The sequence below is a fragment of the Bombus pascuorum genome, chromosome 9, assembly GCF_905332965.1.
Source record: "Bombus pascuorum chromosome 9, iyBomPasc1.1, whole genome shotgun sequence".
Taxonomy (NCBI): domain Eukaryota; kingdom Metazoa; phylum Arthropoda; class Insecta; order Hymenoptera; family Apidae; genus Bombus; species Bombus pascuorum.
In genome coordinates this window covers 15,071,593-15,092,799 of record NC_083496.1, presented here as the reverse complement: position 1 = coordinate 15,092,799, position 21,207 = coordinate 15,071,593, and the positions used below count along the sequence as shown (strand labels likewise).

General features: G+C 35.5%; 2 protein-coding genes across 4 annotated transcripts in view; one reads left to right on the top strand and one right to left on the bottom strand.

The window, feature by feature from the left end:
- Positions 1–21,207, bottom strand: part of LOC132910331 (uncharacterized) — a 456,316-nt gene that overhangs the window by 64,013 nt on the left and 371,096 nt on the right. Inside the window, exons 6-7 of the mRNA XM_060965963.1 lie at positions 11,303–11,400; positions 8,331–8,449 (exon numbers count right to left, since the gene is read on the bottom strand). Of these exons, the coding sequence (XP_060821946.1) occupies positions 8,331–8,449; positions 11,303–11,400 (217 nt within the window). The remainder of the gene's footprint in view (positions 1–8,330; positions 8,450–11,302; positions 11,401–21,207) is intronic.
- LOC132910340 (uncharacterized) overlaps positions 1–21,207 on the top strand; it is a 182,689-nt gene that overhangs the window by 77,593 nt on the left and 83,889 nt on the right. The gene's annotated exons all lie outside the window — the stretch shown is intronic.

The following is a 21,207-nucleotide window of genomic DNA, read 5'->3' as shown; positions in this document are numbered from 1 at the left end:
TCCTGAACAATAACACACTTCTGATTTTTGGAAGTAGCTAGCATGCATACTGGCCTTTTGTCAGTCCATTTTAGGTAACCTAACCCGATTTTCGTCGTGCATGTTCCTTACCAGCGCCGTTGTTATCCAACGAACATGCATGATTATTTTTTTTTCCTGTACGGAATTGAAAAATTGTTTGATTCGCGCTATGAACGTCTCTTACAAAAAAGTATTCACAGAATTGCGTACGATAGTCAGAATTTGCGTCAGACCTCTACTTCTTAGAAGAATTAGGGCTAAAGTTAGTCTCGTCAGCTTTACTTAACACTTACAGATTACACTTAATTGCCGAAATAAAAGTAAAGGAACACTAAGGTTACACTGGGAACTCAAATTAAAATAGTTATAAATTTATTTAATAAAGGATTTCCAGGATCTTCGTCGATATTTGCACGCGTCTCAGCACTTTCTTTGTCTCACCATCTTCCAATGTTACCAACGAAACAATACACCGCGACCATAAGATACCCACAGTCAAACAAGAAATATCCAAGTTCAGAAACAGATATAACATAAGAATTAACAACCACCAAAACCCATTAGTTGCTCAATTACTTGACACGACAGATCAGATCCGCAGACTAAAAAGACAATACCCTTTAGATTTAAGCGTTAGATTCAACTAGAATCAAACATATTATAAACTCTTATAATCCAAGTTACAGTACAACACCAAAAAAAATTTACTTAAAATTCTGTATGAGAATTGATTGTAAATAATCTACTAAAAAAAAAAAAAGGAAAAATTCATCTGTTTTTTGAAACGCCACACACACACACACACTCATATTCACATAGGTGTGTCACAACTACGCAGCTAGTCTAGTCTAGTACACAAAATTATACATATCTCAATAATATGCAAATTGATATTGCCGAACTATTGTATATCAATGTATTAGGTTGTTTGGAAAGTTTCTTTCGTTTTGGAAGGAAACAATAGATGCGAAACATTTTTATATTATATTTTATTACACGTATAAATATATTACACGTAATGCAAAATGGATCATACGATGTAAATTGTAAGATTAAAAAAAAATGGATCAAAAGAATATAAAACAAAAATATTGTGCGTATATTGTTTTCTTGTGAAACGAAAGAAACTTTTCGGACAACCTAATATTACTTGAAGTCCACGGAATTCATTGAATCCAACAGGAATCGTATAGCTTTTGTAATTTTGCCATAAATTGAGGTCAAAGTTGAAAAATTGCGATTTTTTTCAAAATCGATTTTCTCAACAACCGAGGGTGATGGACAAAAACTGGTTTCAGATTCCTTTTTAGTTCGTCGGAAAAATCGTGTTGAACAGTATAATCTGACGCTGCGGCGCCTCACAGAGAAAACGCTTGAATATCGTCGCCGGCGTCAACGTGTTAAAATAAACAGTGTTCTGCTGACTGATGTGTTTCTGGCTGCCCTATTTACCTGAATCGAGAAGACTAAAATGTTTATTGATTAATACGATAGCAACTATGCCGTGTAATAAGCATGGAAACAATTTCGAAACGCTTGTTACGTAATTTTGAGTTATTTTTAATATGAAACTTTTTACTATTATAGTCATCTGTAACGCAAAGAAACACGATCTTTTCTTTCATCAAACGATGTCGTAAAAAAGAGACAACGAATAAGGCAAAAAAGGCTTCGTTGCAGCCCTTGAGAATTCTCAATAAAGAACTAGCGATGTAATAAAGAATTTAATAAATCCTGTCCTTTAGCGAAAACAGGCATCGTCACACGGTCGTAGCAAATATTGTCGCAGCCTTCGGCCAGCTAACAAAGGGGTCACGATGAACGTGTATCAATCATCGTATTAATCGCATCGATGATCGATTACTGGACAACGGGATGTTTCTGCCGTCCATGGGCTTCGTACATGTTCCAGAAGTCATTTTCACGTAACTATTGTTTTAACGTGACAAATACGCAATTTTGAGAAACACGGAAAGTGCAGCTGTCGTCGCTACCAAACTTATTTCGCTATTCGAAATTGACCTTATTCGTTCATTTTCTGTTATGGTTCAATTTTGTTTCATTCTCTAAACAAATGATAAAATTTTATTTCATTTTTCATCGTTTTATAAAAATATTATTTCCATACTGAATTTATGAAATTCCCCAGGAATTCAAGGAGAGAAGACTTAATGGGTGATACTAAATTGCAGATTTTATAATAAATATACAATACATAAAAATATAATAGAATAAAAATACAATGAATCGTAAGTTATTGAAAAAAGCTCCTGAAAGAGTACACTAATTAATAAAACGATAGAACTTAACTTAGTATATATTGCAGTATTTATAATAAGTATAATCCCAAATTCAATGAATATTATTTCTTAACACGTTGACTGCCACGACATTAGTATTTGAGTGTCAGCAAAGTTTGATTTGATTTGATTACTTGCGAAGGATCGCTGTAGAAATTTGAAAAGGTATTCCAGAGGAAATAATAAAACTATTGAATTGTTATAAAAGTAATACGAAAATAGTTTATTAAAAAAGTTATTAAGAATGTAAAACTTTACAGCATGCTATACATAGCTGAGGTTAGTCAGGACAATTTGGACGATAAGTTGTTGTTTTCTTTAAATTCTTCTTGTCTTTGTTCGGTCCATTCGACGTCTTTTATTTGCGTAATATAGTTTACATGCGCGTCTAATGCTTCTTCCGGAATCATTTTTCCGAACGGCGATATTATGCTAACTTTGTCGAAGACAAGGAGTTTTTGTATTTACAGACAACCCTAATAATTTTGCAAATAATAATTCTCTAAATATTCTAATATTTATATTCTTCCTTGTTGCAATTTTATAAACCGTCAAAGCGTTACAACAGAAATTCCTAGAAGGAGTTGAACGCCAGGTTTCCTGTACATAAATAATATTCCAATACCAAATAAAGATTCAGTCAGATATCTGAGCATGATTTTAGACAGAAACAATACACCGCGACCTTAAGATACCCACAGTCAAACAAGAAATATCCAAGTTCAGAAACAGATATAACATAAGAATTAACAACCACAGTTACTCAATTACTTGACACGACGGATCAGATCCGCAGACTAAAAAGACAATACCCTTTAGATTAGAGTCAAATAGAATCAAACATACTATAACCTCTTATAATCCAAGTTACAGTACCATACCAAAATAATTTACTTATAATTCTCAATGAGAACTGATTGTAAATAGTCTACTACATAAAATAAAAAAAGAAAAAACAAATCTTCCAACGGAACAGTTACATTCATCTGTTTTTCGGCACAACATAGATAAATTCAAAGAACTGAAAACAAAACTAAAAAAATTCTACTGGCTCATTGGCAGACGCTCCAACTTAAACATGCAGAGCAAAATAATGCTAAACAAAGCTATATTAAAACCTGTTTGGACCTATGGGATCCAAATATGGGGAACAGCGAGCAACTCCAACATAGAAATTCTCCAACGATTCCAATCAAAAACTCTAGGATCTTTAATAGATGCACCTTGGTATGTTATCAACGAAACAATACATCGCGACCTTAAGATACCCACCGATAAAATAAACGTATCTTCCTATCTTTTCCAAGAGTGTCAATTAACAAATTGAAGAAAAGATTGCATAATTAATAAATTGCAAATTTCTATGCATTTATAGAAAATTTGAAAATGTAAGGATGCGTAAGATGCACATAATATGAAAAATTATGTACAATATTCAAAATATTGTAGAATCTTTTCTACAATTAATTTATTTACAATAAATGAATTAAACGGGCGTTGGTTAAACAGCAAACGATGGTTCTTTAACGTGAACTATATACAATAACCTTCTATAATTTAGACAACTAGATGGTTAATATGCAATCCTTAACAGATGCAGCTTGGTATGTTACCAACGAAACAATACATCGCGACCTTAAGATACCCACATTAAAGAAGAAATATCCAAATTCAGTAACAGATATAACATAAGAATTAACAACCCCCAAAACCCATTAGTTGCTCAATTATTTGATACGACGGATCAGATCCGCAGACTAAAAGGACAATACCCTTTAGATTTAAGCGTTAGATTCAACTAGAATCAAACATACTATAAACTTTTATAATCCAAGTTACAGTACCACGCCAAAAAAAATTTACTGAAAATTCTGTATGAGAATTGATTGTAAATAATCTACTAAAAAAAAAAAGTTTCCTGTACCATTTAATTCCTTTTCTATTTGTGGTGGCATAAGAAACCACTTGGTCGAAATAATCTATACCACACTTTCCTTAATTATATTCAACAACAGCTAGTGGCTTTAATGTTTCGAACAAACGAAACAAGAAATCATTCTTGAGACCACCATTTGAGCCACTCGCATTATTAAAATATCGATGGGAGTATCTAGCAGAGAACGCTTGGTATTGCGGCACGCGTGGCCTGAAGGAGATTTCATTGAAAACACGCGTGGCAGCCAACATGTTAAGAGATATGGAAACTCGACAGACAGAAATCGTAAAGGAAGATAAAAGTTACACAGAACAAGACGATCAAAGAATTCTCCATGAGAACTTTTCCACAGACATTTGCAACAAACAACAAAGTTACAGTACCACGCCAAAATAATTTACTTATAATTCTCAATGAGAATTAATTGTAAAAATTCTACCAAATAAATAAACAAAAAATGTTTTTCCATGGTTCCTGCTAAATTAAGTAGTTCGATCTATGGCATCGTTCGCAAAACTATGTTCCATCAGAAAGCCCTATCAAGCATCCCCGTACAAATCGTTTCCTGTGAAACTTATTTGATCGAGATGAGTCAACGAGCGTGTCCCATATCGATTTCACCCCGTGTTAGATATTTCTTCCGTATAGATACCCAGGAGGGCCAAAAAGATCGTTCTTGGTAGCAAGAGAGGTCAAAGAAATTCCAGCGGTACGACAAAACGTCGGGCTTGACGATTTAGGAAGAGCAACAGGGACGCCAGATGGTCGAACGAAGACAGAGAAAAGGGAGGAGAAGGAGTCGTGTAACAATGTCAGTCTATCCGGGTTTGTTCTGCCCTACTTCGTCCTTACGGCGGCTTTTGTTCACCGACCAGGCCCCTCTTCGGATCAGATCAGATTACCGGCCACGAGACGCTTTAGCCGACGAAATGCGGGTTTCCATTGCACCGAATTGGCGACGTAAGGGGATTGGGACACGCGAAACCTGCTCTGTAACCCTTTGCTCCTTTGTGTGACCCGCTGCGTCCCTTTCTTCGTCTCGAATGTCGCTCGGAAACTGAGAACCATTCTTCCGACTCGGTCAAGTTTCTTTCCCTCCTTCGTCCTTTTTCACCCTCTAACGAAACCCACTAAAGATTAGGTAATAATTAACTATAATTTCATAAATTACTTTTATTTTACATGTATTAAATTGTTATCAATTATATTAATTTAATATCATAAACCATATTAATTTAAATTATTGTAAGTTATTACATATTGCAAAATCAGAAAAATTTTGTAAATACGATTTCTTTAACCTACTTGCTATCAATAAACTATCAATAAACACACTGTTGCGCGTACCGTGCGCTACAGTATAACATGCCTCAACGCCTCTGCGAGTGCTATCTTCTAACACTAGAACTAGATAGTTAATACGAAGCTATTTCTACCAAAATCAGTCAAAATGATTGGTCTTTAAAAAATACGTAATAATAAAATCTTCTTATATTTATTGATTTATTACTTTCTTAAAGAAGGAACTCCATGCTATGTAGTACATTTTTGGTATTAATACATCTGGGATCCCTAAATGAGGGTTGACACATTTATAAAATTGTAGAACCAGTTATTTTGAATGGTGTGGTATTTCCAGTGTCAGCATCCAGCAATTTGGCTATCGATCCGGAATTTTCCTGATAACTGATATCGTCATATCGAATGATGCGCAGTAAAAATTTAAAAAACGTGTGGCAAGTTGTACAAAACGAGGAAACTGATTAATTGGGGTTCGATAAACAGATTGTAGGACTCTTTTACATTTTGACTGGTACTGGCATAAGTAGCCTTGATACAAAGTTATTTTCAGTTTGAATAAATAAAAAACAAAATAAAATTCATTATATTATTCTTCTAGTTATCGTTGCGAAAGTCATTACATCATTGCGGAAAAAAATATAACATGAAGTAGGAATTTTAAAATAAAATTGTAAAACCAGCCAATTTGAGTGGTGTGATAGTCTAGTGTTAAGAAGCTCCTCAACGCGTTGGTAGGGTCTTACATAAAGAATTCTACACGTATGAACAAATACTCACGGCAACAATAGCCTTTTATTTATTAATAATCTATTCTGACATATTTCCAAGATATCGATGACTCTATGTGATTCTATGTGTCGTGCACTCTGGAACTGTAATTCGACAAACGAACGATCTGACTGTTAGCCAACGTGCAGTGCACGTTATTTTTATTTCTGCAACAAATGTCTATCATAGACGTGGTATACACGTCGCTGGCGATTTTGGAACAAAAGCATCTCGACGTACGTGGCACGTCTTCCTAGCGCAGGTGGATAAATTTTACAAAATTGTAAAATCCAGGTGGAAGAAGTAGTGACGAAAAAAGTATCGAGCGACATTCCCTTCATAATTACGATGTTAATGAACAAATTTTAATAAGGTAAATTGTTTGGTAAAAATACCAAATGAAATGTTGCGTTGAACGCATTGCTTCTTAATTTATTAACGTGAATAGGATGCTCTTCTGCAACCCTTCGTTATGAATCGTGGGGTAAAATAAAACAAGTCGATGAGAGGAAGAATGCTTTCCTTCATCTCGTTGCTACGAGAATAGAACCGAGCGCACGTGGTTTTGTTTACTTTTACCTTTCGATTGTTTTCTTGGAGATTACGTGGAGAATGGATGGGGTAAGTGGATACAGGAAGTACATTGGATGGGGCTCTTTGGATCTTTAGAAGAGTCTTAATTATGTTGCAGTTATTTGGTGAAGATTCATAGAAGATGATGGGAAGAACCCTGTGGAAGGTTCAACAGGAAGGTATTATGAAAAGATTTTCCTTTATTGGAAAAGGTGTTTGTGTTTAGAGGAAGGGTAACTTGGCAAAATGTTCGGTTGTCTTTCTTTTGTTTCATTTAATTCAGTAAATCATGGGATATGATCATAATGTGATAGAATAGAATAGAATGTTAAGTCGCGTTAAATGGTCCGTGCGACGTCCCTCATGGTCTGGCCGCCAAGGCCCACACATCGTTACACTGACCCGCAATAAACCTAAGGAACCACCATAAACCGAATCTTTTTAGCTTAATCTCTATTCATATAAGTATTTTCGGTTTATGAATGGTCCTTAAAACAGTCCTTATGTTTATTGCACGCTCTTACAAATTACGGAGAAAGCGGATGTTCGTCTAGCGAAGTAGCAGGTTGTTCCCATGAACAAGGACACCCATGAGCCACATCTGCAGGAGACTTTCTCCTCATATTTTTATTTATTAACGTTGGCTATAACCAATGGGCATCGCTCATCGTTACCCTCACTTTTCTGCAGAAAAGTGTGAACAACGAATTCGCGTACTTAGTTCAAAAGGCACACCCACACCGAGCTTTCCTCCTTAACAGTACGAGACGGGTCTTCTACTATTCTTCCAATTTTCGTCTAATCAAGTCAACGGTCTTATCCTTAGAGCAGTCATCTACTGCTTTTTCCATTTCAGCGCAGTCATCTACTGTTGCTACACATTTAGATCAGTCAAATCTATCGTCCTTTCACTCTCGACGTAGTCATCTACCGTTGCTGCAAACTTAGGCCTCACTACGGTCTACGCGACATTAACTTAATCTACTTTTTGCTTATACGAAGCAACCAGCAAGTATACAATTATCAAATACATCTTCCGACACGGCGCAATGATAAATGTAATAAATTGTTGAAAATATAAATCTTATAAAACTGTCGATTACAGTTTTATTACACAACAAACACCCGTATTATCCCACAAGAAATAAGGAGATCGACCTGTTCGTGGTGTCGATTGTTATAATCGTAAGGGGAATTTACGACTCCCGTTGACGCGCTTCAACGCGATCGCGCCTCCCCGTGACTGGACGAAAAAACAAATAAAATAGATAAAAAATATTCTTATGGCTTGTGCCATTTCTTTTTACCAATGTTCTGTGTTGACGATACAATTTAACAGTCTATTGTCTCACGCCGTACGCACGAGAAAGGAAATTTTAAAGCAAAACAATGGCAGTTAATCGTGGATACAATTTTAAAAGATCACTCACCCGTGACGACGACGTTAATCGTTTTAACCAGCGGCGGATGCGTTGCAACTTGACACTTGTATAAGCCGGAATCCCGCGTAGTTGCGTACTGGATTTGTAATCTCCAATTGCTCGGGTATCTGTGAGATCAAAAAATGGAAAACTTCATTCGTTCATATATCGTTATGCGATTTTTAGATGTATTCGACTTTTATGGCGTACCTATGAAAGCGAGGAATATCGGTCTATACTAGTTTATAGCATTTCGTGACATGGAAACCGATAAAAATAGAAATTTCTATCGATACTAGTAATGAGTTCAATCACATTTTGACTGTCACGAAATCGTAGAAATTTTGTCTTCTTTCTGTATAAAAGTAAAATATTCTTGTTCTCTTAAAATAGATATCTCACATGACAATTTTTATACTTTCAATGCATACACTTTTCCTCAGTTTGTCGATGCAATTCATGTGATTTTTGTTTATAAAATAATTAATAGCGAAAATGTATAATATAACTTTTTAGATTTGAATTGAGATTAAAATTTTCAAGTACAAATTCAATTATAACATTTAGTTATTTTACTAAAATTCCAGTTAACTGTTTAATAAAATGAATCCTGCCGATTCAACACGCTTGTCTCAACACGAACTGCTATTATTATATGGAAAATGGCAAATATTGAAGAAACTCAACGAACTCCTATTGTATGAATTTGTTCTTTGACAGGTTCATATAAATAAATAAATGAAATTCAGACTCAGGGCGAACGTGACCTTTTGCGAGGTCGGGTTCGAAAATTTTGCGGGGCCTCAATACACATTCAAATCCTACATTTAAATTTTACAACGAGGAATTATTTATTTACAAATGCTGCTACATATTGTATATTTTTATAAGCAGATTTTTAAACAAATTCAACTAATATTTTTTCGCACCTATAATTCGCTTTCAAGGGGCAAAAAATTCAATGAAAGTACAAAATCTGTAATCATGTATGACTTTTGCTAAAAACTATTGATGTAATTTAATTTCTCTAAAAACTACATTTCTCCGAAAGCGCTTGGATTTTTTATCTAAAATAGTTTCCAGGATATGAGGACTTCATGGAGTTACACTGAACTTTGATGATTTTTGTCACTCCTTTAAACTGAATCATCCCTACTAAAAAAATATCTTGCATCTGTTAATGATATCGTCATTCTGTAAATAGTTAATCAAAATCGATGTTTTTTAATTGGGTAATTTTCGTAGTCCGCGGGGCCTCTCTAAACGCGGGGCCCTGTCCAGATTATGTATAGTAGCTGATAAAAGATTAAGATGATGATTTGTAAACCGGATCACAAGCATCTTATACGTATATTGTTCTTCTATTCAGTGAGTCTCTTAGGAATAACATAGCTGTATGTTTGACCATCGTAACCTCAGACCGTCCGTTGTTAAATACATACAATGTAGGAGTTACAACAGTTAGCTACCGCTTAGCACTTGTAAACAGTGGACATTAGTTTAAGACGATCAGAATCATTGTTTACTGTACCTTTTATTGCTTAAAGTTCATTTAGGTAGGAACAGGCTATGGGTACATCAAAGAATTTACTTGAAAACTAAAGGGAACAAATCGTAAGGCTGCAAAAGTAAAGTAAAACCTTCACCGAAATACAAATATAGTGAACAGATCAGAAACAGCTTGTAAGCAAGCTTGGTATAAATTTTTCAAGACAGACATGTATTGCGATCAACCGAAAAACGGAAGACCACGGGAAACAACGCCAAGAATGGATCGCCGGATACATCGATCGAGCGAAAAGGATCGTTTTCGTAGTGCAAATAATATTGCTGTGGAGATAAACTATAAAAACGATACACAAATTAGGGCTAGAACTGTTAGGAGAAGATTAAAAGATTTTAATTTAAGAGGACGAAAACCCCAAAAGAAACCACTGCTGAGTTCTAGGGATCGGAAAAGACGACTTGCATTTGCTAAAGCTCATAAGCATTGGACAAGTGAAGATTGGCAAAAGATAGTTTTCAAAGGAATCGAAATTCAATCGCGTCTCTTCTGACGGGATACGGCATGTAGACGTCGAATTGGCGAAAGTTTGAAAACACAGTGCGTTTTAAAAACTCTTAAACATGGTGGTGGGAACGTTATGGTGTGCGCGTGTTTTTCTCGAGGCGTCCTGGTCCGATATGTCGTATCAATGGAATTATGGGCCGTTTTCAATACATGGACATACTCAAGAACACAATGTTGCCTTTTGCACGCAACAATATGAGCGATGATTTTATTTTTCAAAATGATAATGATCCGAAGCACACGGCTGGGGTTGTGAAACAGTTTTTTGAAGAAGAAAATATTACCGTGCTGCCGTGGCCCTCGCAATCACCAGACATTAATCCAATCGAGAATTTGTGGAGCATCATAGAAAAGACAGTACAAGGTTATAAAGCGAAAAATTTAAATGAACTTTACTCTACGATTGAAACAGCTTGGAGTAATATTACGGTAGATCAATGTAAAAAATTAATAGATTCTATGCCAAGAAGATGTACGGAAGTGATAAGAAATAACGGATATTGAACAAAATATTGAATTTAAACAAAAATTGTATATATTTCTTACCAAAAGTTAATACTTTTTGTGTAGTCTTAAACTTTTGACCGACGAAATATTATACAGATTTCGTTCCTTTTTTATAACTTAGCTACTGAGCAAAATATCAAAATGAAATTTTTTTTCTAAGTGTATAAACAAATGTCTAATTAGTTAATAAAGTAGAACACCGTATTTATATTTTTTTATGGAAAGTAAATCAATTATTTATTTCTTTCATTTCGTCTTAAACTTTTGTCCGCTACTATATACTATGATTTTACCATATTTCATATCCCGTATCGAAATCAATACCAATGTCAATTTTCATGTCCTAATTATCAAGACATCATATCTATCTAAATATCTCTCGTATTTTGTTAATTTCACTTACCTGAAGTTGAGGCTGATCCGCTGATCTGCACTGTACAGGATCCTACCGACCGTGAGTAGTCGAAACGAGTCCTTGCTTGGCTGCTGCACCCACGTCACCTGAATCGCGACACAGGAAATATCTTTCGTTATTGCCTCATAAATCACGGATTTCTCAGCAAAGGAATAGCCCGGTTTTCCCGAGAGAAAAAGAAGCTTCGCATTGTTTCTAACAGACAGCCGTGGAATTAAGCGGAATCTCGTCGAAAGTTAATCATTTCGCGACAAGGAATCAGGAAGCCTCTTCTCTCCTGAGAGCTGAATCGTTCGCGAATGAATACGCCGTGCAATTTCACGCTAAGCGTTCGAGAAAGACCGGCTTACGATTCTCGTTCCCTTCGCTCGTCTTTTCAATGAACCTTCTGCGACACGACTATTTTTTTTCTTCCATTTACCTATCCCCTAACTGGGAACTCTGTTTCATATCGTATGTGACGAGTGTCATAACACAGGAATACGAAAACCTGATGAAGCGTTATCGAGTTTGACGAGTAACTGTTTAAGTTTAAGCAGAATCTTTTAATTCGAATATTCCACACTTTGATCGATCCAAATCAAATATTCACGTTTTACTAGTTAACACATTGTTGACCGGTCACGAGTTGGCACTTTGACAGGCTAAAGGGAAATCAAAGCGTTTAGTAATTTTACGCGAGGATCATTTGTTTAATTTCTTATTTTGTTATTTTTCGCAGTTGTACATAATCATCGTAGTCTACCTCAGGCTGGATGGACTAGTTATGATTGTTATTAACATAAAAAGAGGACATTTTAATTAATTTTATATGCCTGTCTTTCAGTATAGTTTCATTACTAATATATGTACCCTTTAAATACAGACACTTCAAATTATTTTCCTAGGAAATCAATGGAGTATCGACGTATCAATTTTTAACAATCACGTTATTTGCACTCGCGTTAGTAATTCTACATTACAGTTACGAAACTGCTGCCAAATAATTTTCTTATTACATGTTATGTTCTACTAATGGGTGATTTTGTATAGAGTTGGAAAGTTTAAAACGAATCACGAATATCATCTGACAGTAAGAAGAAGATTGAAACAGAGTAACACTTTGACTGTCACACCGAAATGACATGTTTCAGGACGCCACAGGAGTATTTTTATTATTCAAAGGATATAATGGCAAAATAATAATTAATTGATGATGTAAGACAACATTCTTCCTCAATGGACCGTGTATCTTATTGGTGGTCACGGCTGACCATCGTGGTGCCTTGGTAACAGTTGATAGCGACATATTATAACAAGGCTTCGTTTATTTCAACAAACCATTCGCACTTGTTATTTCATCGTAAACAAAAGATCCAGAATATATTGTTGAAACGTGTAGAAGATATCGGTAAACAGTATTTGCTCATTCTATATATAATAGTAAGGTGAGGAGACAACCGTGACATTGTTATGATTTCGACGAAACATTCGGTTGAAATGGTAGAGGTCCGCAAAAAAATGATGTTTGTGATAAACCAATGGTAGTGGTAGATCACAACAGAGGAAACTGTGTTGTAGATTTATCGAATCAAATGATAGCATGTTCTACACCACATAGATGAACCCTCAAGTGGTATATAAAATTAGCTTTAGAGTTATTGTTAAATACATCAATTTTAAACGCGATGATATTCTATAAACAAGCAACAAACACAAAAATCAAGGTATCAGATTTTAGAATGGCACTCGCAATGCACCTTACACAGTGCCATTCACCAGAGCCGTCAAATATACATATTCGACAAAGATTGCGACACGAAATGCAGAAAGAAGGGCAAGCGCACCTGGCACGAAAATTTTGCAGAGAGTGCTATAAAAAGATGTTAAACAGTCAGGATCAAAAATTGCTAAGAATCGGACCAAAAAGGTGACCACCTATTGTCCAGATTGTATCGATGAACCACATTTACGTTTAAAGTGTTTTAACACAGTGCACCGTTAGATGCAAGATTTGTTCTCATTTTTTTTTTATTGATGTTCTAATAAAAATGTTTAATTGTTCAATGGTTCATAGTATTAATTTAAATATACATATTCAATAATTTCAAAGTATTAATTTAAATATACATATTCAATAATTTCAAAGTATTAATTTAAATATACATATTCAATAATTTCAAAGTATTAATTTAAATATACATATTCAATAATTTCAAAGTATCTTCTATTTATCGGTTATTTTCAAACTCCCCTAACTGTGAATTTTCACCCAATTGTTATAATTGTAAGAAGTTCAAGCGCTCTAGTCACTAATGACCACCGTGGCCGGTCATATATGACCAACGTGGCAGTCAAAGTGTTTTAACTGGTGTTTTCATGGCCAAACGTTGCCGACAGGCCACGAGTAAACTTGTGATGCGCTTTCTTTCGCATCAGCGTCGTTTTCTCAGTGCGCTGTTGGAGATGACACAGTGCAAATGTTGGTGAACGTACCTCAAACTGTGTCTCTCGCTTATAAGACCCGTCAAGTTGCGTGCTTTGTTGTAAAAAAAATGTCAATGATGACGGAACGTACCAATGAAGAATCATTGAATGAATTACACGCGGATGTTTTATCTGATTATTCATGTGAATATGAATCAAATTGTGGCGTTTTGGAAAATGATACTGTATCAGGAGATAGTGAATCTGATATTAGGCCACCAAAATATCAAAAAAGGAGAATAATAGAATCAATAGCGACGACGAATTGGAAGAAGAGTGGAACGAACATGATATCACACCAAAGTTACAGAATTATTTAAATAATCCTGGTGCAACTATTGAACTTGGTGATGCGTCGATTATCAGTGAGATAACGGCTTTATTCTTTGACAGTGGTTCTTTTTGATTTAGTCGTTACGCAAACCAATTTGTACCATTGTCAAATGAAAGATTTACATAAAATCTCTGTAAAAACGGTACCATGGACGGAAGTTACCACTAATGAAATAAAGAAGTTTCTTGGATTACTGATATTGGTGGACCAAGCACCCCGCTGGGGGTAGCCACCCACATGCTATATTTATTTTATTTTATTTTTTATTTACCAATGAGATATAACACTTTACCAAATGTCCTTCAGGACAAATTGTAAAAAAAACCAAAATAAAATAAAAAAAAAATTGGTGGACCAAACCAGAAAATATCGTAGGTGATTGTTACATCATTGTTTATCATACGAAAAAAATATATAAAGTTGAATAATAAATAAAAGTTATTAAAGTTTATTTATATTGTTTTACTTCCACATCCAATTACGAAATAATAGCCGATGACATGAGGTAAATTCTCAGTAAAATTGCCGGTCGACAATGTGTTAACTCCTGAATTTAGTTTTAGAAATCTCTCATGGGATAAAGTCATGGAGTGCGTAAATAAATACAAGCAACGACAAATATTCACGTCGAACGCATCGAGATAAAGTTTTTGTTTGACGTGTATACTCGTCAAACGCAGTTACCTGGTTAATTGGTTAAATACAAATATTGACAAAATTAAAATATTTAAGTTCACAAAGCTAAACTCAAACATTAAAATTAAATAATTGGTGAAACTGTAGAAACACTGGCCAATTTCCATAATTTTTTGATATGCTGTAGAATTCGATATTTTTAACAATTTTTTACCGTATATATAAGGGCTGAATACGCTTAGTTTCCGAGATATTCGCAAAAAACTGCCGGTACCACTACACTGGTTGAAAATATTAATTTCTACAACATATCCAATATTCGCCGAAATTGGAGAGTAGGCAGCGTGCTTCCATAATTTCATTAAATAATTTCAAGGAATTTTTGCAAATTTTTTCATGCATCGGTTTGTTAAGCAATTATTTAAATTTAAATAAACCTAACAATAGGATTTTCTAGTTCAAGTATTTCAATTTAACCAGCCAAATATGTTTAATTGGTCGAATATAAACACTGAAATACAAATTTTCAAATTGATATTTTAGCTATGTTAGTGTCACGTCTTCTACAGAGGTAACACTCATCGGATCTATTGATAGCAACTAGATTAGGTTTGGCGAGGAATTTTATAAATAGATTTTTAACCCTTTCGTTTCGGCAGTCCAGTTCACCGAAGTACTGTCACTGAACGGAAACGCGCGCCAGAAATACGCATAGTGTGCGTGGTTGCTGTATAAACATTTTCCCAAATTTTAAATAACAATAATTCTTGTGAGAACCGTACATGAAATATCCTTTCACTGTCCATGGATTTAATAGATTTTTTAGCATGAAACAGTATACGATCGTTTGGATGTTTGAAATATATTACGTGAAACGTTTTGATGTTGTTTCAACAATGTGTAACTTTAACCCCTTCTGCCAGATCACCAATTCGGTTTCCGAAAGCAACATTCTATGATACAGCAAATTCATCGTTTAACTCACAAAGTCACCCTAGACAGAAAAAAAATATTACAGTGCGGTATTTCTAGACATTCAACAGACATTCGACAAAGTATGGCATGAAGGACTTTTGTTCAAACTAAAAAAAACCCTACCACACACCTACTACTCCATCCTAAAATCCTACCTAGTCAATAGACAATTCAAGGTAAAACATTTAGACGCTATAACCTCGACATTTCCAAAAGAAGCTGGCATACCCCAAGGCAGTGTCCTCGGACCCCTGCTGTTCAACATCTACACTGTAGACTTACCAACTTCGACAGATATAATCACAGCGACATTTGCTGACGATATAGCCTTATTAGCGTCACACTCAGACCCGACAATTGCCTCCTCTACTCTCCAGCGAGGCCTCGACTCTATGGAAGAGTGGTTCAAAGTCAACGAAAACAAATCTAGCCACATAACTTTCACGCTACGAAAACAAACCTGCCCACAGGTGACGATAAACAACATGCCTATTCCAGATAAAGAGTCAGTCAGATATCTGGGCATGACTCTGGACAGAAGATTGACATGGAAACAACATATCTTAGATACAACCAAACAACTCGGTGCAAAATTTAAAAAATTCTACTGGCTCATCGGCCGACTTTCCAACTTAAACAAGCAAAGTAAAATTACATAATACAAGGCCATATTAAAACCTGTTTGGACCTATGGAATCCAACTATGGGGAACAGCAAGTAATTCCAACATAGAAATTCTTCAACCATTCCAATCGAATACCTTAAGATCCCTAATAGATGCACCTTGGTACGTCACCAACGAAACGATACATCACGACCTCAAGATACCCATAGTCAAAGAAGAATTATCCAAATTCAGCAATAGACACAGCACAAGAGTTAACAATCACCAAAACCCTCTAATTACTCAACTATTTGACACGTCGGAACAGATCCACAGGCTAAAAAGACATTACACCTTAGACCTAAGCTCTGGATTCAAATAAAATCAAACATACTATAAACACTTATTAATCACGTCATAGTACCACGCCAGATAAATTTACTTAAAACTCTCTAACGAAAATTGATTGTAAAATAAATGCAAATTAAAAAAAAAACCTTTAACCCATTGGCCTATAACCACGAGTCTCGCTCGGTGCTATAAACGGAACCCACGAGTCTGACTCGTGGTAATTTACAAATTGCTAGTGATTCATTATCCACTTTGAAATAATAAATTGTTTTTGTTAACTGATCAATGGATCATGAGTACGCCCTAAACGTCTTAAAAACACTATTTGTCCTCAAACGTTGTTTACTATTTCACAATTCCTTTCACAGCGCCTAAATATACATGTCATAAGAAGTATACATTTTGCGCCAGTTCGGGCACACGGTTGAACAGATGAATGGCACGGCGCGTGACCGAACTTCTTGCTTATTATGGCTGGCGTGATCGGCAGATAGTGTGTAGGTCAAGGGGTTAAGAAGTGATTAATCCAATATGTCAACAGAATTTACAGAAAATGTTCTGCCGATAACAAAAGATATATTATTGATTACAGATAATACTTGTATATGCATCATTTGGATTCCGGATATATGAGATGCTCTACCCATAGGTCATCTTGTTGATGCTGCCTATAAGCGGCACTCCTAGCCACAGGTCATTTTGCGGGTGCCGCCTACAACACGTTCGTCACCCAGCGTGATTCGACTAAATTTCTTGCGGGCCCAAATTCGACCGCCGGTACGCAGTATGTAAATAGAGCGACAAGCAGGAATTCATTGTTTATCGCCTTCTATTCATTGTAAAGAAAAGATTATTTATTTCTGAAATGAAGAAAGCGATAAGTTTTCCAGCTAGAGTATTCCGAGGGATCTCATGGCAGACATCTTAGATCTTTCATTTGGTCAAGAAGCATACATGTGAGATGCACATCAGTGATTTGTTCATCCTCCAAATGTTCAGTAAACAGCGTGAAAATATATTTGAAAGTGAGGAGAGTAGTGATGACGGTCTACAATTATTGTTCGAAGTGCCCAAAATCACCCCAAATGTATTTGGAATGTTTTAACGAATACCATGCGATGTAGCATAATGTAATATTTTATCCAGAATATAAATTAATAAAAAGTATGGTATAATGTGTTTTTAATATTTGTATGTTGTTTATCCTATATATGATATCCTATATTTAATTAACTCGAGCAAAAAGAGCGTCATCCATATTTGGGCGACGAGGCTCCCACGAAAGTCACATAGATATGGGTGACGTGGTGCTCGAAGCGAAAGGGTTAAGAAATATGTACGTGTGGCTGACGACCCGATGCATGGTACCTCGCGGCGCGTGTAGCATGATAAACAAATCTTAGAATCATCTGGTCACAGGGAAAGTGACTTAGCACTTACCCCAGAAACACGAAAGAGGTAAGTCACCTCGACAAGACTTTTTACATATAAATTTCGATATAAAATTTTTCAATTCAATTTGCTAGATTGAAATGTTAAAATTAAATAATGTCAAATTTCAAATGGTAAGGTTTCAAGCATAAAAACATTTTTACCATTTTTTCGAACATGGACTCGCGTTACCTTTTTGATAAATAGCAAACGTCTCACCCTTTTATGGACCATTGCCCATTGTAAAACAATAACATTGACGATGAAACTTTCCTTTTGAAAGAGATACCATTTTATGGTACCGCGTGTGGCTGAACCAATTGATCAAATAACAACGCTCCGTTGACATCGCGCCAAACGTGTCCAGCCAATCACACTCGATAATCGGTCCGTGGCTATCATTCTCGTTTACATTTACGTGAAAACGCGGTAAAATTATACGCCATTAAACGAACAACGTTTTATGCAAATGTCCTATTGTATTCAAACGGGATTTGTTAATTAATCCATTGAAAACGAGCTTAAATGGCGCTCAGGAAATACAATAAGCAACATGTGACCGTTTCCGATTGCGGAATTCATAATGAATACTGAGTTTCCGAGGGTTTCACAAGTCTTCAGGTTTAAAGAGAAGTGTTCCACACTATTCCACGTAACGTCATTTATTCTAACTTGATGTTATGAATGATTATTGCGCCCAAGACAAATCATAAGTGGCTCTTGGATGATTTATTATAACAGAATTATAACAGATGATGTTTTGACAAGGTATATTGCAAATTGGACTAGCTAATTGACATGTTTTTTCCATTCATCTCCGTTTATTCTGAATTAAGTTACAGAGACAGGTGATTTACTCTTTGACTAAGCAAAAGTGAAGTGCCTAACACGTTGACTGCCACGCGTGTTTTCAAGAAAATCTTCGTCAGTACCAAGCGTTTTCTGCTAGATACTCCCATCGATATTTTAGTAATGCAAGTGGCTCAAGTGGTAGTCTCAGGAATGATCTCTCGTTTCGTTTGTTCGCAATATTAAAACCACTAGCTGTTATTGAATATAATGAAGGAAAGTGTGGTATAGATTATTCCGACCAAGTGGTTTCTTATGCCACCAAATTAGAAAAGGAATCAAATGGTACAGAAAACTTGGCGTCCAATTCCTTCTGGGAATTTCTGTTGAAAACGCTTTGACGGTTTACAAAATTGTAACAAGGAAGAATATAAATATTAAAATATTTAGAGAATTATTAGTTGCAAAATTATTAGGGTTGTCTGAAAATACAAAAAATCCTTGTCTTCGACGGAGTCAGCATAATATCGCCGTTCGGAAAAATGATTCCGGAAGAAGCATTAGACGCGCATGTAAACTATATTACGCAAATAAAAGACGTCGAATGGGCCGAACAAAGACACAAAGAATTTAAAGAAAACAACAACTTATTGTCCAAATTGTCCCAACCAACCTCAGCTACGTATAGAATGCTTTAAAGTTTTACATTCTAAATAATTTTTTAAATGAACCATTATCGTATTACTTTTATAACAATTCAATAGTTTTATTATTTCCTCTGGAATATCTTTTCCAATACCTACGACAATCCTTCGCAAGTAGTCAAATAAACGACACCCGAATATGGGCAGCCCTACCAGAAACTTTGCTGACACCCGAATACGGGTCTCATGGCAGTCAACGTGCTAAAGCGTTTGGAAGAAATTTTTATCAGCAAATTTATGGTATAGAAAATAACTCTTTTTCAATTATCAAACCATTGCTCAAATATCCAAGAAATAAATGGTGAGAAAAAGATACGAATATTTTCAGAAGCAGACACGAGCTGAACTAATATTACTTTTCAATATGAATAATTCTACTGCAGTTAAAAATATTACAGGACACTGATTATTTTATTTAATATACAACTGCAAAATATAGCCTACAAATTATATTTTGTCAATTTAGTAACATTACTAATACGATAAATTTGTAGCGGCACATGAGCTAGAGAACAATCCAAACCATGTTGTTGTTTTGCCTCGGAGTATCAATATCGTTAGGAAACACGTAATGTAATAATAAATAAACTCCAGGCAAAACGATGTCGCCACTACGTGCAACCGTCGAACAAAGACGAATTTTGAATTTTCCCACTCTCGAAAGAGTTACCAGTTCAGTTATCTATCAGTTATCAGTTAGTAGCGCGAGTCAGTATCTACGAGTATCGATCAGTTATCAACGAGCTACTAGCGATCTTACGAGCGATTTACATTGTCTTTAGCGAATCCGTTAGTACGAGCGTCTCGGCCAATAGTCTCTGTATATTTATTTTTTTATTTATTATTTTAAATATACTTGACGGTTTCGACAACGAGCAATCTCGTCTTATAAATCTCACGATCAACCACCCTCTACACAAGTCCTCTACAAATTATCGTGTACAAATTCCCTGGCTATTTCTTTTTTTTTTTTATTATTTAATTTGTACTTTACAATTTGTCCAGCTGGGCATTTGGAAAATTTTTCTAACTTAATTGCTAAATAACATGTGGATGGCTACCCCCAGTGGGTTACCATCTTCGAATTTGACTTATTTATTTGGTGAGGTCAGTGGGGTGTTTTCTTTTTAGTCTTTGATCATTTCATATTACCATTAGATCCACAGTGGCTTGAATATCGCACAAATTTACTCGATATTTTCTTCTCGAATCGATAGGCAATGCTCCTTTTCGCTGTTGGCTGTTACTGTCGCCGGAATCGGCTTTGAAATACGTATTCTGTGGAATATGAATTCATCTAAGATCTTCAACGACCGTTTCTCTCATTCTCCGTTCCCCATCTTCCTTTCTGTTTAATCTTCTCAGTTTCGCCTTGCTTGCTTTTTCCTCAGCTGATTACGATGCGAAAAGTTGTTTACATTTTATGACCAGTTACACCGCGAAGATACAAACGAATCATGTTTGCAATTGTAATCATTCTCGCTCACAGCTCCATTTTCCAATCGTTTGCTGATCAAACGACACTTTTAGAGATGTTTTGAGACGCTTGTAGAGATTCAGAACGCAAGATTTCTTTGAGTTCTGAAATATGTAATTGAGTTAT